The 14,476-nt window shown below is 34.2% G+C and overlaps 1 protein-coding gene across 21 annotated transcripts in view; it reads right to left on the reverse strand.

Moving 5' to 3' along the window:
- WNK1 (WNK lysine deficient protein kinase 1) overlaps nucleotides 1-14,476 on the reverse strand; it is a 161,886-nt gene that overhangs the window by 41,101 nt on the left and 106,309 nt on the right. For all 21 annotated transcript variants that reach the window (XM_060658778.3, XM_060658784.3, XM_078450197.2 and 18 more), the window contains exons 5-8: nucleotides 7,582-7,670; nucleotides 5,549-5,768; nucleotides 4,141-4,474; nucleotides 2,864-3,051 (exon numbers count right to left, since the gene is read on the reverse strand). In XM_060658778.3, the coding sequence (XP_060514761.2) occupies nucleotides 2,864-3,051; nucleotides 4,141-4,474; nucleotides 5,549-5,768; nucleotides 7,582-7,670 (831 nt within the window). The remainder of the gene's footprint in view (nucleotides 1-2,863; nucleotides 3,052-4,140; nucleotides 4,475-5,548; nucleotides 5,769-7,581; nucleotides 7,671-14,476) is intronic.

Here is a 14,476-nt window from a genome sequence, read left to right on the forward strand (position 1 = left end):
GAGTGCATAGGCAGGACACTCTCCAATGCTTTAGAAAGCTTTTCGGCAAAAGTTTCCTCAGGGGCAATCCGAAGGAGGGAAGGAGAAAGAGGTGCAGACAGCACTGGTGGTGGGGTGGAAGGAGCACTGGGAGAGATGCGGGACAGAGAGGGAACAGCAGAAAGATGGGGAACACAAACCGACATGCTACGGCCACGACGAGGCTAAACAGAAAACAAACACACACATGAAAAACAATACTTTGAAAAAAAAAAATAACCAAATGTACAATGATAATAGGGCATAGCTGACCTAAAGAACTGTCCATCCTCCCCCAATCCAGCAAATCCAATTTTTTTGTGGAGGCATAATTCCACAAAGCACACCTGGCAGATCACAACTATGCTCTCTACACTGTTGGCCACGTACAGGCTTTTTATGAACCACCATGATAACGATCAATTATCTTCCTAATATTCTGAAATTACATCAATTGTTATGAATGTATGAATAAGAAGAGCCAACTGACTGAGGTAGTAGAATAGATAGGGAATACAATGAATACTGGCTTACAGTTTTTTTTTAAACTTACTAAGATTAAGAAAGAATTAATTCTATTAGTTTAATGTACATTATAATGTGTAGAAGACTTTAAGACTGGATTACTTTGCCGGAACTCTGGAAATTTCAGAGGTTTCTCAGTTCTATTTAGAAGGGATCAGACTAAAAAAAATTGTTGTCTCAGAGTATTTTATTTATTACATTTCCTATCTTTATCTGTAAAGAGTAAAAACTCATTTTCTAACAGGAAAAGCATTAGTTTTCTAGAAGTAATTCACAACATAGACACATTCTATAGTTTTACCAAAGTAGTCAATGGAAAAATACCTTAAATGTGAGTCTCTGAAGAGTAAAACTTTAAATAAGAGTTTTCTGGCTTATCAGAGATTCAACTTAGGTTTATAAAGTTTGAAGTGTCTCAACATAAAAACTTTAATACAGCTAAAAAGGAGTATGCCTAATACTGTTAAAGTTGTCCTGAGCAAGTTTGTCATTTCCCGTTAGGTATTGTGAACTGTATAGTTGATTGTGTTTTCTTTTCCAAAACTGGCTGCACAGAATGCTTTGAACGAAATTTGTGGCCTACCAGTAGTAAGTACTTAAGCATCATCATACTTATCATACTTAGTTCATTCCTGGTTCTATTTTTTTTTCCACCCTTGTTTCCCTTTTATTCTAATTTTTTTATTGCACATATAAGTGATATATTATTGTAAGCCATAGTAAATTCTTTCTGCATTAAGAAAGAAAAAGAATCATAAGATTTAAAAAATCCTCAATATTTGATGACTCTTCATGATATACCTCCACAGAATACTGTCATTAAAAGGCAAGGCTGTCATTAACAGTCTGCTTTTAGAGCATCAATAAATAAATATAACTATCTTTGTGGCTCAAATATTTAAAATCATAAATGATCATTCTATTTCCTTTTCTAAAATAGAGACGCCTAACGTTCATTACCCTGTGATGAGGGAAGCAAAGAGATTAAAAATAGTTAAAAAGAAATCTAGTTATGATGATCCACAAAAAATCAACCAGAACAAGAGTAGAAACGAACAAGAAATGCTGACAAATAATATTTGTCAGAACACGGAAATACATCTATATAGTCTCTGTAAATTCTTCTACCCTACTTAATTATTTTAAAAGGTCAGAAAAGTAGAAAACATTAGTGTATTAGTCGTTTTCTTTGCGTTACTGTGGCCATTCATCTTGAGACTTAGCCAATGCAGGACTCATGAATGGACTCTGAAACATACAAACGTCTTTTATTCCAAGCTGTAGGACAAAAGAGCAGAGCAAGCAGAAGTATTTTCTTAACAGAGAAAGATTTTCATTTAATGTCGAGCAAAAGTTCCACAAAATTCTGATTTAAAAGCTTTCTGAGAAAGAGAAAAAAAATCTGTCTAAAGATCTCACTACACAAGTGCTATACAGTGACCAGTTATTCTCTTAATTCCTTCCTGAAGCAGATGATGTACTTTATTTAGCACTGAAGACTTCACAGAGGGTCAAAAAAAGAAATGGGGTATTACCTGATACCTATTTTAACACTTTCTATATGAAAAGCAAGAGTGGCTAATGTAAAATATGGGGCAGTGTGTGTGTATCTGTGTTTACATAGATGCATAAAATATTTCAGGAAATAATCTCCATAAGTGGATTCTGAAAATAAATCTGTAATAAAACCATACCAAATAAAGAGAAAAAGCAAATGAACGTATACTGGGGAAGGAATTTGTGTCCAACACAGACTTTAAGGCAGGAACACGCATAGCAACTGATGGTTAACTGAACACAAGCGCTAAATTAAATGGTCATACAAATAAAGGATTTCTTCACTCTAAAGTACTCACATGCAGCATTCTAATGGTTTGAATGTCTTACCTGTGTTTTATACAATAAGAAATCTTATAAAAGATGCTTAGTAATTCTTTTAGTAAGTAAGCTTTTGAAAAACACTCCACACACCCACCCTCAAATCATTTGTATGTCCAACTTATGCTGATTTGAACAGTTTCAACTCTAAAGTGCTAAAGAGGGCATTATCTTTAATCAAATACAGATTAGTCTAAATCTTGTACATAGTTTCTTCACCTAGGAAGTTTAGCTGATTCTCATACATTAATGTTTATGTTCTAGCCTAACTGAACTACTCCAATTGTACTCTATAATAAACCTATTTCCTTTAGAAACATACCATCTATATTATCTACTTCAAACTCATGCTATTACTTGGATAGCAGAAAGAATCTGAAATTAACATATTACATCTATTGGCCCTCATTATAGGCTTACACTCTCTCATGCAGTTACTTACCATACTTGAGGATGGATATACCCCATGAGGCTGAGATTGTGCTTGGACAACAGAAGCTGTATGCCCTGGGATTGTGCCAGTAGAATGTGCCTGTTCATGTTGGGACCCATATGAAACTGTCTGTTGGCTGCTCACTCGAGATTCTGTGAAGACAGAAGATCCTTGACCACTGTCAACCGTCCCGTCAGCTGAGGGAGAAATAAATTGCCAAAAAAACACAGAGAGACATACATCACAAAAAGGAGGTTTATATTTTCCCATCACAAACCCATTACTCTAGGGTTAGTTTTTTCTTTGTAAAGACCTGAACTAAATAAAAAATGAATACTAGTTATTTTACTAAGTAGATTTCTATGCTTAAAAACATGAAGGATCCATATGGAAAAAAGTTTTAATGTCTTTAAAAAGAAAAAAACTGCATGGCTGTCATAGAATCTTATTACCTGAAGAATAAGGGAACTAAAATGGAATGCTATTAGTCAGCCATAGGTTTGATGTAGCTTTCAAAGTCTTAACTTTGGAGAGCAGTGCATTCTTAGTATTAAGGAGGTAGTTCAATCAAAAACTAAGAGGTACATTAGTTTCTAGTCTACATGTTATTCAGCTTTGCTAAAAAAGCTGAACCAGATTAATGGATTCAATTACAAATAGCTAAGATAAATTTATTCATTTTTCATTATTAGTTATATTTCATTTTATTCATTTATTTTTGCAGATGTAAGTTTTAAAAAAAGTTTTTATTTAAATTCCAGTTAGCATACAGTGTAATATTAGTTTCATAATTACATTTTATTTTAAGGAATTGTGAAAAGTAGAAATCTATAAACTGGAACTTCTAAGATGTTGGAACCTGTAAAATTATTTTATATCCTTTTTTTTTTTTTAATGTTTATTTATTTTTGAGACAGAAGGAGACAGAGCGCGAGCTGGGGAGGGGCAGAGAGAGAGGAAGACAAGAATCTGAAACAGGCTCCAGGCTCTGAGCTGTCAGCACAGAGCTCGATGCAGGGCTTGAACCCACAACCGTGAGATCATGACCTGAGCCGAAGTCGGATGCTTAACTGACTGAACCACCCAGGAGCCCCAAATTATTTTATATCCTAATCACATTTCCTTACTGTCCTGTCCTAGTCTGTTAGTGGTAATTACTTCAAATTTCTTATTATATATTGGCTTCATGATTCAAACCAAGAGGCCAGTGAAAAATGATGAGTAAAAAGATGAAAAATCACTTAGGAGTATCCTTAGCATACTTGTCCACTTCCCAAAATACTTACATAACACAGATATACTAGTTTGTTGGTACTGTAGTTGTTGATGTTGATCTGCCTCAGGTTCTTCAGGTTCTACTTGTGTAGAAACTGAAGCTGATGTGGTAGAAGCAGGAGGCATGCCAGTACTAGCAGATGGGATCTGTTTGACTCCTGCCTGGGAAGTACTTGATTGTTGTTCTACCTGGTGTTTCTGATTGATCTCTTCCTGCTTTCTTTTTTCTTGTTCCTCCCGTACCAACTGCCGTTGTTCTCGTTTTCTCTTAATTAATGATACTCTATCTTTGATGGCTTTTGCCATGGTCTTGTGATCACCTTCACAGACATACCCAGACTCTACCTACAGGATAAAGGAGTGCGTTAGGAAGCAGTACAATATCAAAAGAAAGCAAACCAAATATAAAACAAAAGAAGCAGGTGTGGGGAAAAAAGTAGGAAGAAGGGGGAAGAGAAAGACCTCTCTAAGGACTGGTCTTAACCAAATTGTGAAATTATTGGTCTGCATTATGCATTTCTCCACCATTTTTATAGATACTCATAGGGTGGGTGCCATCATCTTTGTAGAAACTCTCAGGGTGGGTGTACCTTCACTCCTAATAACAACAAAACAATGGGGAACCTAAAACCAAAGGTTTTAAACCAAATAAGGCTCATTTTATTCTAGTCACTCGATTTCCCCACTCACATTAACTATTAATATTAATCTGTCTTGTTTTAAACTTTGTTTCACTAGGCAACAACTTAACCAGAAACAACCATGGTAAATACATGAAAGTTACAAAAAAAAAAACAAATAAAAACACAAATCTCTAATGGTATAAAAAACTAACAATTAAAATAAATATCTCTTTCATACCTGACCCTTTCTATTGAATGGTTCTTACAAATTCTAGTAGAGATATTCTAGGAGTATCTCTTTATATTCACTATTTTAGGCACTATGGCAACCCTAAAATTGGTGAAGTGTTTCATTTCTGAAAAGTTATATTTTAGACATAATTCAAAAAGTGATTGATCAAAGGCTGCCTACTAAAAATTGATCTTGAAAACTCCCTCAAGTAAAAACAATTCACAGTGTATTTATAGAGTTTATCCCAATAACTGATCAGTATTTATGTATTTAGAAAATATAAATTGTCATTTGAACTCTATAGGTTTATCTAGATTAGGAGTCATTTGACCTTACATTCTTTCACATTACTTCAGAATACATTTTAGACCCATCCATCCATCCTTATATATCTACATCTATTTATCTTTTCCTTAAATAAAAATAACTTTGGGGCCATTAATCAATACAATTTTGTATCAATGAGATCTGCCATCCACACTGCTTCATAAACTTTTTTGCTCAATAATACCAATATTTGTAAGTCTGTATCAATTTTTAAATAGCAGATCAGTGCTAATTTACCATTTCTTGAGCAACATCTTCTGGCACATCTCTTTCCAAGTCAAAGGAAAACTCAATAGCTTCATTGTCTTTGTATTTTCCCTTTAGTTTCTTAATATCTTCAATACGTAGCCATAATTTAATGGCTATCTTTTCTCCATCATCTTCTTCTGCTAATTCTACCCGTACCCCTGTTTCCTCCTGGAAGAAGGCATGGTTCAAAAGGTCTTTGATAGAATATCTACCAAAGAGAGGGAAGTGAAACAAAAACAAAACACCATTAAATTTAAAACATAATTTTCAAGTGTGGCTGATTATTGTCATGCTTGGAATAATAAAAAAGGACTATTAAAAAAAAAACAAAGATTTTATAACTCATTTCTACATTGCTCCGTGTAAATAGTGATTACAGTTTTGATCTCAAGTTACAGAACATCAGAACAGTCTCATTTATAAATAAAAGTTGAAAGTGATACTTTTTAATCGAAGTGATCTAATCTCATATTAGTTAACAATGTACTAGTAACAGCAAATAATACACAGAATATGATAGCTTCAAAATACCACATAGTTTACGTAGAAATTTACAGTTAACAAAAATTCCTCATATGTTAATTTATAGTTAACAAAATTTCCTCATCTAATCCTTCACCAACAGCCAGTAAGGTATTATTTTGATTTTTAGGAAATGGAGGCTCAGAGAGGATGAAAATCTTCTCATAGTTAGAAGGCTTAATGGTTGAATCAAAATTTGAAAATAGGTTTTTTGATTTCTAGTTCTTTACCTTCTACTACAACTTTATTTACCCCAATAAATTCAATTCCTTGTTCAACAATTTGTGTACTAGGCAAAAAGTCTGATTGTGGAATAATCTTCTTTAGATAAATGGTTTCAAAATACCAGTAATCTAGTAAACTGTATCATCCAGAAAAGAAATAGCAATATGTTTTAAGACTGGAAACAAATACTCCTTTGTTTATAGTAAAAAAAAAAAGTTCTTAGAAGATTAAGGACTCCCCTTTCCAAACACTGTATATAAAATTAGAAACCCAAACTAAATTTCTATTGGACAGTCTTAAAGATCATGATGTTAAGCTCTTCCAAATAACAGAGTTATGAAAAGAGAATGAGACTGGAGAAGTGAAGATACTGAATTCTTTAATTTGGATGATATACCTGATTGCTCTCATTCTTAAGGAGATAGATTATACTCAACTTACAATTTATATTTGTACTGGCTGGTCTTCTTTTTCTTTTTTGGAAGGTGAGTGGGGATGGTGAGGGTAGATTATTTTTCATAAACAGACACTGGCTCTTTGCCATGCCTGACGGGTTATGAATCAGCTGTATGATGTATCAGATACTTGCCGCTCCTCTGAGAAAAGTCCTGTTAGTACAAATGACTAAGCCAGATCTCCTCCTAAGCTTTGGGCAAACTTGTCTCTTTTTACTGAAAGGAATTTTGATGTTTTGCTCTTCAATTCTGGCAGAATGACAGCAAATCAAGACCTGTATAGTTGAGCTGATTTCCAAGAGCCAAGATTTTATTTCACCTTTTAGAATTCAATGGGTAAAGAACTAACAAACAGATCTGCTGGTTAGAAAGAGATTGAACCCTATTGAGTTTTATAAATTACGCTGACGCTACAGGTTAAGTAGTTGTATCTGAATGTAGCAGCTATGTTTAAGATGGTTCTGGTTCACTTAAACCCTATGACACTACATTTTCACAACATTTCAGTATATCAAGTCTCAATATTACCTTAAATGGACAGAAGTCTACTTTTTAAAGATTTTTAAACATTTTTATTTTTTAAAGTAATCTCTATACCCAATGTGGGGCTTGAACTCACTGAGATCAAGAGTAACATGCTCTACCAAATAAGCCAACCAGGCAGCCCCAGAATGCTAATTTTAAAGATATTCCATGACATAAATAGAGAAATTAATCACAAGTGAAATATTAAATACACTTTAGATTGAGTACTGTATTCAGACATATCATTACATTTTATGTTTTTATGCAATACCTAAGTTAAAAGTGGCAACTTACCTTTCATCTTTGTTTTGCCTTATGCATCCTTCAATAATTTCCTTCACTTCAGGAATTGCTACTTTGTCAAAACTGGCAGGCTTCACTCCCTGAGAAACATAAAAATAGCAACAGAAACATTTAATAATGGCAGGGTCTTTGAACTTTGATTTTGAATTGCCTCTTAAGCTTTTATTAGATTGCCTTCTTACCATCCTGGCTTTTTTCTGATTTGCCTGCAGGAGCTGGTCCATTGCAGGGTCAGAGCTAAGTAGAGGCAATTTAACCACGGCAAGAAAACAAGAAGAGTCAGATAGTGGGGTTTCTTATTTCCATAGCCTCTATATGTGGCTAGGGAAAAATTTAGGCTACTGTCAACATCTTCGGCTGTGTTTCAGGTAAAGGAAGTTATTGGCTAAAAAGAAGGCCAAATGCTCTAACTGGTTAGATCTTTTGTTCAGCCTTGTTCCCTAACACATTAATCAACATAGTATTTAACTACTTTGAACAGTGAATCCACGAATGGGCATGAATTCACATGCTTAGTTTGGCAGGTATTCTATTATCACAGTACTCTGCAACAAACTCAGTGAGTACAGGAGTTAAGGATTTGGATTGTTTTGGCATGATAACAGAAGAGCAAATTGTCTGGTACATATGAAACATAAAATGAAAAGTGATATATCAGATCCATATAAAAGACAAGATTTCTAACTATTTTCAGAAGAAAACTCACTACTATTATATGTAATACTATATAGTATCCTAGTGGTATTTTAGAATCTTCATAAAATGTAAATTGTTTGCAAATAAAAATTTCAGCAATGTATAGAAAATATACATAAGATGTAAGAATAACAAAATACTGAGAGGTGATATGGAGAAAATCACCTCATTTGCTATTCCCACCTTATCTAAGCAACCACGTGGATTGAAGTAGCTGCACTGATATACTGTCCAAGTGGCACATAAACACATAAAACACAGGGAATACGAATATAGAAATAGAAGGGAGAGGTCCTAGAAAAGTTAGAATAAAGTATATAAATTTTAATCATCTATAGTCTCAGTGACAAGATCAATTAAAACAAAATTAGTGAAAATAATCTGACAAATCACAGAAATGCATGGATTATAATAACATGTATCAAGGATCAACTCTAATTCTCATCAGTTATTCAACTGTGTTATTCAAACTCCTGATTTGGAGGATTCTACCTCTAGGGCTAACTTTCCACAGCAAGGAACTGTCAGTAGGACTGACCCTAAAGTTAAACCCATGTATTTAAAAGGTTCATTTTTTTTTTTAATAAATTTTTTTAAGTTTATTTATTTTGAGAGAGACAACGACAGCATAAGTGGGGGAGGGGCAGAGAGAGAGGGAGACAGAGAATCCCAAGCAGGCTCTGCACTGTCAGCATGGAGCCCAACATGGGGCTCGAACTCACTAAACTGTGAGATCATGATCTGAACCCAAATCAAGAGTCAGACATTTAACTGACTGAGCCACCCAGGCGCCCCTAAAAGGTTCATTTCTTTTTTTTATTTTTTGACAGAGAGAGAGCAAGTGTGAGCAGGGGAGGGGCAGAGAGAGAGGGAGACACAGAATCCAAAGCAGGCTCCAGGCTCCGAGTGGCCAGCACAGAGCCCGACACGGGGCTCGAAACCCGTGAACTGTGAGATTCACGACCTGGGCTGACGTTGTTAACTGACTGAGCCACCAAGGTGCCCCAAAAAGGTTCATTTCTAAGTAATGACTACAAAGATCACTATTTTATTTTCCCTAATTTTCTTATTTTTCAAATCCAGGTAAGTTTTCCCAACTTGTCTTTGCCTTCATATAATAATTCAAATAAGAGTAAGAAAAATAATGCTGCTGAAGCAAAAGGTTGCTGGTATGGTATTTCAAACTAAAGGGCTTAAGAAAATGGGAACTATTTTGAGAAAAAAAAAAAAAAAAAAAAGGATGATGCTCCCTGAAAGTTCTCTGGTAGTGGAAACACTGGAGATTTTGTGTTATATTTGTTTTTAATGTTCTACAACAAACATGTAAAACTATAAAAGCAAACCTTAAAGATGTTATTTATAAATATAATGGGAAGAACAATCTAAAATACTGTATATCAAGTTTGTAGAACATTTACTATCAGCAGAAAATTGTCTAAAAGAATGTTCTTTGGTAAAACTGGACACTAATACATACTTGGCCTTTGCATGTAAAGTCAATTCAAATATTACAGGAAAGTGGTCAAAGAGAATACAGATATAATTAGGAAAAATGCTTCTTATTCCATTATATATTTTAGGGGAATGTACTTTGGCCTCCTGACAGTAAAAACTCTACATATTAATAAAACACACATATATTGATTATATTAAAGTTCTGTTCCAATTTAGCACAGGCATATTGGAATGATGATTTCAGATTCCTCATCTAGCAAATGGGGACAGTACCTGTCCAACTTGCCAACCTACATTCACGGCAGCTAGAATCAAATGTGGTATCTAGATTGCAAGCTCTTTGAATTACTAAGTTTGCTGACCTAAAGTCCCTTTTGAATTCAGAGGCAATCACGAAAGATAATAAATCTTAGGGTTAAAAGGAAGCAAAGAATTCTCTTGAAAAATAATCACCAAGATGTAGAGTGAACCTACTTTCATCCTTGGTTATTTTTAAAAATAAATAATCCTCTTGCTAATCCTACCCATATAAACATTCACTACTTTACAAACAGGAATTTCTATTTATAAATAGAATTATTAGTTGAACAAACGAGCTATATAAGGTCATACTGGTAAAACCAGAAACTGTGCATAATATAACACCTTAAATTTACTAGGTTAAGCTATTCAAGATTCAAATATAGAAAGTTCTGTAACAGTGCTATATAATTGGTAATCTGATTGCCACTGCCAACTTAAAAAAGGTATTGCAGGTGCCAAGGTAACCAATAAAACTGAGACATACCTTACCAGTCCAGCAGCTGGTATTAAAAGATTAATTCAGCTTACTGTTACCCACACAGATAATGAAAAAGATAGAAGAAATTTCAGCTACCACTCAGCTACCATCAAGAAGCCAGGATTATCAAAATATCTAGCAGAAGTGTTCTGAACCATTTGAGAAGAATATATGGGGATTATATATTGAAAATGACCCCACAAAATGTAAAAATGAGCATGAAACCTAACACTGAAAGTGACCTACAGAAAAGTCATCTGGGAAACATAATAGAAAGTTGCTTGAAATAAACAAGCACAGGTTTTGATACATTTATCATACTTACAGGCTTCTTAAGAAATGAAAGAACTCAATGTATTTTTTATTATTTTATTTATTTATATGATCCAGTGAAGAAATAGGCAGAACTCAATGCATTTTAAAATATTTTTGGTAACATACTTTTTTAAATAAAAAAAAAAAAGGTCTAGATTATTCTAAAACTTGGTGTTAAGCACCAGACAGAACAAAACTAATGATGAAAAAATATTTTGCTAAGATTTCATCTTTTCTACTCCATAGTGCATATACTTCAACAAAAACGATCAACTTAGAGCCTTTAAAATCCTCCTAATGTCATTCGTTTTCTTTACTACCTGATTTAGCCTCACTAAATACTAGTCTAGTCCTGTTCTGACCAGTACAGACAAAGTTTTGCTCACCTCTTCTGAATGAGGTTTAAAAACACAAAACAGAAAAAGAGTACTAAGGCAGATAAATTGGCAGATTAAATATTTTACACATAAGAAAAATTTGGTTAAGGAGAAACACTCGCTCACTCCATTCTTCTACACCCAGCAACCCCACTGTCTCTAGAAATATTCTTGCTTACTTTTGTAACTAACAGGAATCTCTCTTTAGGCAACAGTGCCATGATATGTTTTTTTGACGGGGAGAGTAGCATGTTTCCCTGCATTCAACAAAAGCGCTTCTTGAACACCTTCTTGAATATCTAATTTAAGATATTTCTGGGTTTTAAAAAAATTATGTATTCTCTTAAAACAAAAACAAAGGCCACTTTTGTGCAATTTTCGAGCCAAAAAAGAGAAAAAGAAAGAAAGAAAACAACTGTGACTCCCTCCAAAGGTACATCAGGAGTTGATATAAATGTTTGTAAAATGTTGATTTGAACTAAGAAAAATGGAAAACACATAATACATGGATTTTATAGATTCAATTTTTCTTTGAATTCTATATACTTATGGTTTGCCAACTAATCTGGGGAAAAATAAAACTGAGTCGTAATATGGTATTCTCTGGTTCAATATTCTAGCTAGCTCTTAAAAACTGCCAGCACTTGCTTCTTAAAAGCTTAGGTTTCAAATGTGTTAGGGTAACATTTATGTATCCTTTCATAAAAGTAAAACTTTTCCTAACCATTCAGAATTGAGAAAAGCCTCTTTCCTCCCCTAAGAAATGTAGTGCAAGTTAACTAAACCACAAAACATCAAGTATTTTAAAAAGCATTCTAAAGTAAACAATTTCAGTACTTTAACTGATACTTGCTTCAAATATCACCCAATGGCTACAATATACCTTTTGTATTTATTAGAAATTCTTACCCACCTCATTTACACAATCCTTTTGAGGGCAGCAGCAACAATGAGAATTTACGATGACAAACACTGAGCAGAAGTCTTTCTTTGTAAAATCCATCACAAAAGGCAAAATACACTTGTTACAGTTAGAGGAAAAGAGAGGAAATTGATAAGACCTAAATTAACAGAGTAAGTTAGCCTACAGCATAAGTAAGGCAGACATCAAAGTCAGATCGAAGCATAGATTCTTGTTTAACACTAGCCATGCTTCTCCAACTCTCAGACTCTCCAATTCTCCGTTTGCTCTGCTTAGCCAATAATCTACTATTCTAGATAGGCCCTTTAAACAAAGCTACAGGCTGAACAACAGGGAAACTGTTCTGCTTCTGCACCTCCTGTTTCTCCTCTAAAAGCAACAGAACCTAGGACAAGCAAAATGAGATTTTTACTTGCTCAAAGCTCCACCCATTATATCCACAGGTTCTGCCTCCTTGACATCAAAACCCACACTAGAAATCTATTTATCTAAACACTCTCTCACCCCTCATCGTGTTGGAACTATGCTTTTAAATGAAAATAGGGATTGAGTTCAACAACCAAAACATAAACTCTGAATGTGTAGCCAAAAGAACACTGTTGAAGGAAATCATGATACTGGGCTGGGTTCTCAGGTCAACTTCTCATACACCAGGTTTGTGTGTGGGACCTGGACCACATCCCTTAAACTCACTCGAAAACTGTGGATAATAATTACCTAGTTTTAAATGTTTACCTAATTTAAAAAGAGGTGATATTAAAGCCTTACTACTCTCTTATGTTACATTGAAAAAAAAAAAAAAAAAAAAAGGGCTGTGAATTAGTACATGGAAATGGTAAAAATTTACTCTTCTCCCTTCCCTTTTATTAAAAGCCTCAACATGCATATAAACCTAAAGATATTCCCATTTTCCAGGAAGATCTCATGGACCCACATAACTACTACTTTGACTTAGTGATTAAGGAAAGGTTTTTCTTCATGTCACTAACAAAGATGGTAGAAAAAGCACTTTCATTGCACTGTTATAATGGGTAACAGAATAAAGTCCTATTCAAAGTACTAGTTGTTATTGATCTTTGGCTCAACACAATTCATCACTAACTAGGTAGTTTAGAATGTCAGGTATTAGTCAGAAATACAGTAATGTGGTCCAGCATTACCTTTAACTTAAATGTTTGAGAGTAAGCTTGCTTAGGACTATGCTAGCTAAATGAAAATGAAAGAGCTAGAAAACAGGTGACTTGTTACCTGGATTTTAAAATTCTGCTGGGCAACACACAAAACCACAATGAGATCACTTTTTTTGGACAGAGGTATAATACAGGCACAAATATCTAGACCAGTCTTTTCTATATATCAAAATAAGAGTTTTCAACATATACAATAAAAATATCATTCACATATATGTACAAGAGTTTACATCTAAGCTCTAATTCTTCTTTCTCTTTAATTAAGTCAGTGCTTTTCTCTAAATTTCCTCATTTCTTTCAGTGGTATCATCACTATTTCCATGATCCAGAACAGAAAACTTAGTCATTCTTGGATGCTTACTTCTCTCAAAATACTTAAGTATTATTATTCTCTATGAGCTCTTTAAACAAAGATAAATGTTTAAAGCAACTGGTAAACACTTCTGCTACTAGTATTCCTACTGTCCTTCCAACAGTCAAAGATCTCTGGCCAGGCAAAATGAGATTTTTGCTAATTTCTTTGTTACCTCTCAAAATCACTGCTTCTTTTGCATAACAACTGTGACCACCAAAGTCCAGATTATTAACACCTCACCTCTTTAAACTTAACCAATTTCAGATGGGCTTCATTGTTTCTATTCTCTCCATCTCCAATTTGTATTTTATATTGTGACCAGATCAACCATCTGGCTTCATTTAATCATCTGACATTTAGCCCTTTCCAGTCACTTGACATCATTTAACTCACATTACACTACTCAAAAATGGTTAATAGTTCTCCACATCTACAAGACTGCCATAGGATCACAGATCTAGAAAGAATCTGAGAGGTCCTCCTTATTCAAATGAGACCATTTTGGCCCAGAGAGATTAATGCCATATCAAAGCTAGAATCAATTCATTAATTCAACTGGCATCTATGAAGTATCTAGTCTAGTCCACTCTAGTCCTTATTAGACACCTGCCAGATACACTGTGTCATCTTTAGCACCTAGAATAAAACAGAATCGGTTTTTATGGGTAACGGCCTCGTCGTCAATGGTAAAGCAAAACCTAGAATCCAGATTCCACAATGCCTAGTTCAATGTTACTTCTAGCCCATGTTCCGGTTTTTAAAATTTTCTTGATCTGGTGTGAAAAGCCCTCACAA

This window comes from Panthera onca, chromosome B4, assembly GCF_046562875.1.
Source record: "Panthera onca isolate mPanOnc1 chromosome B4, mPanOnc1 haplotype 2, whole genome shotgun sequence".
In the NCBI taxonomy this organism is placed as follows: domain Eukaryota; kingdom Metazoa; phylum Chordata; class Mammalia; order Carnivora; family Felidae; genus Panthera; species Panthera onca.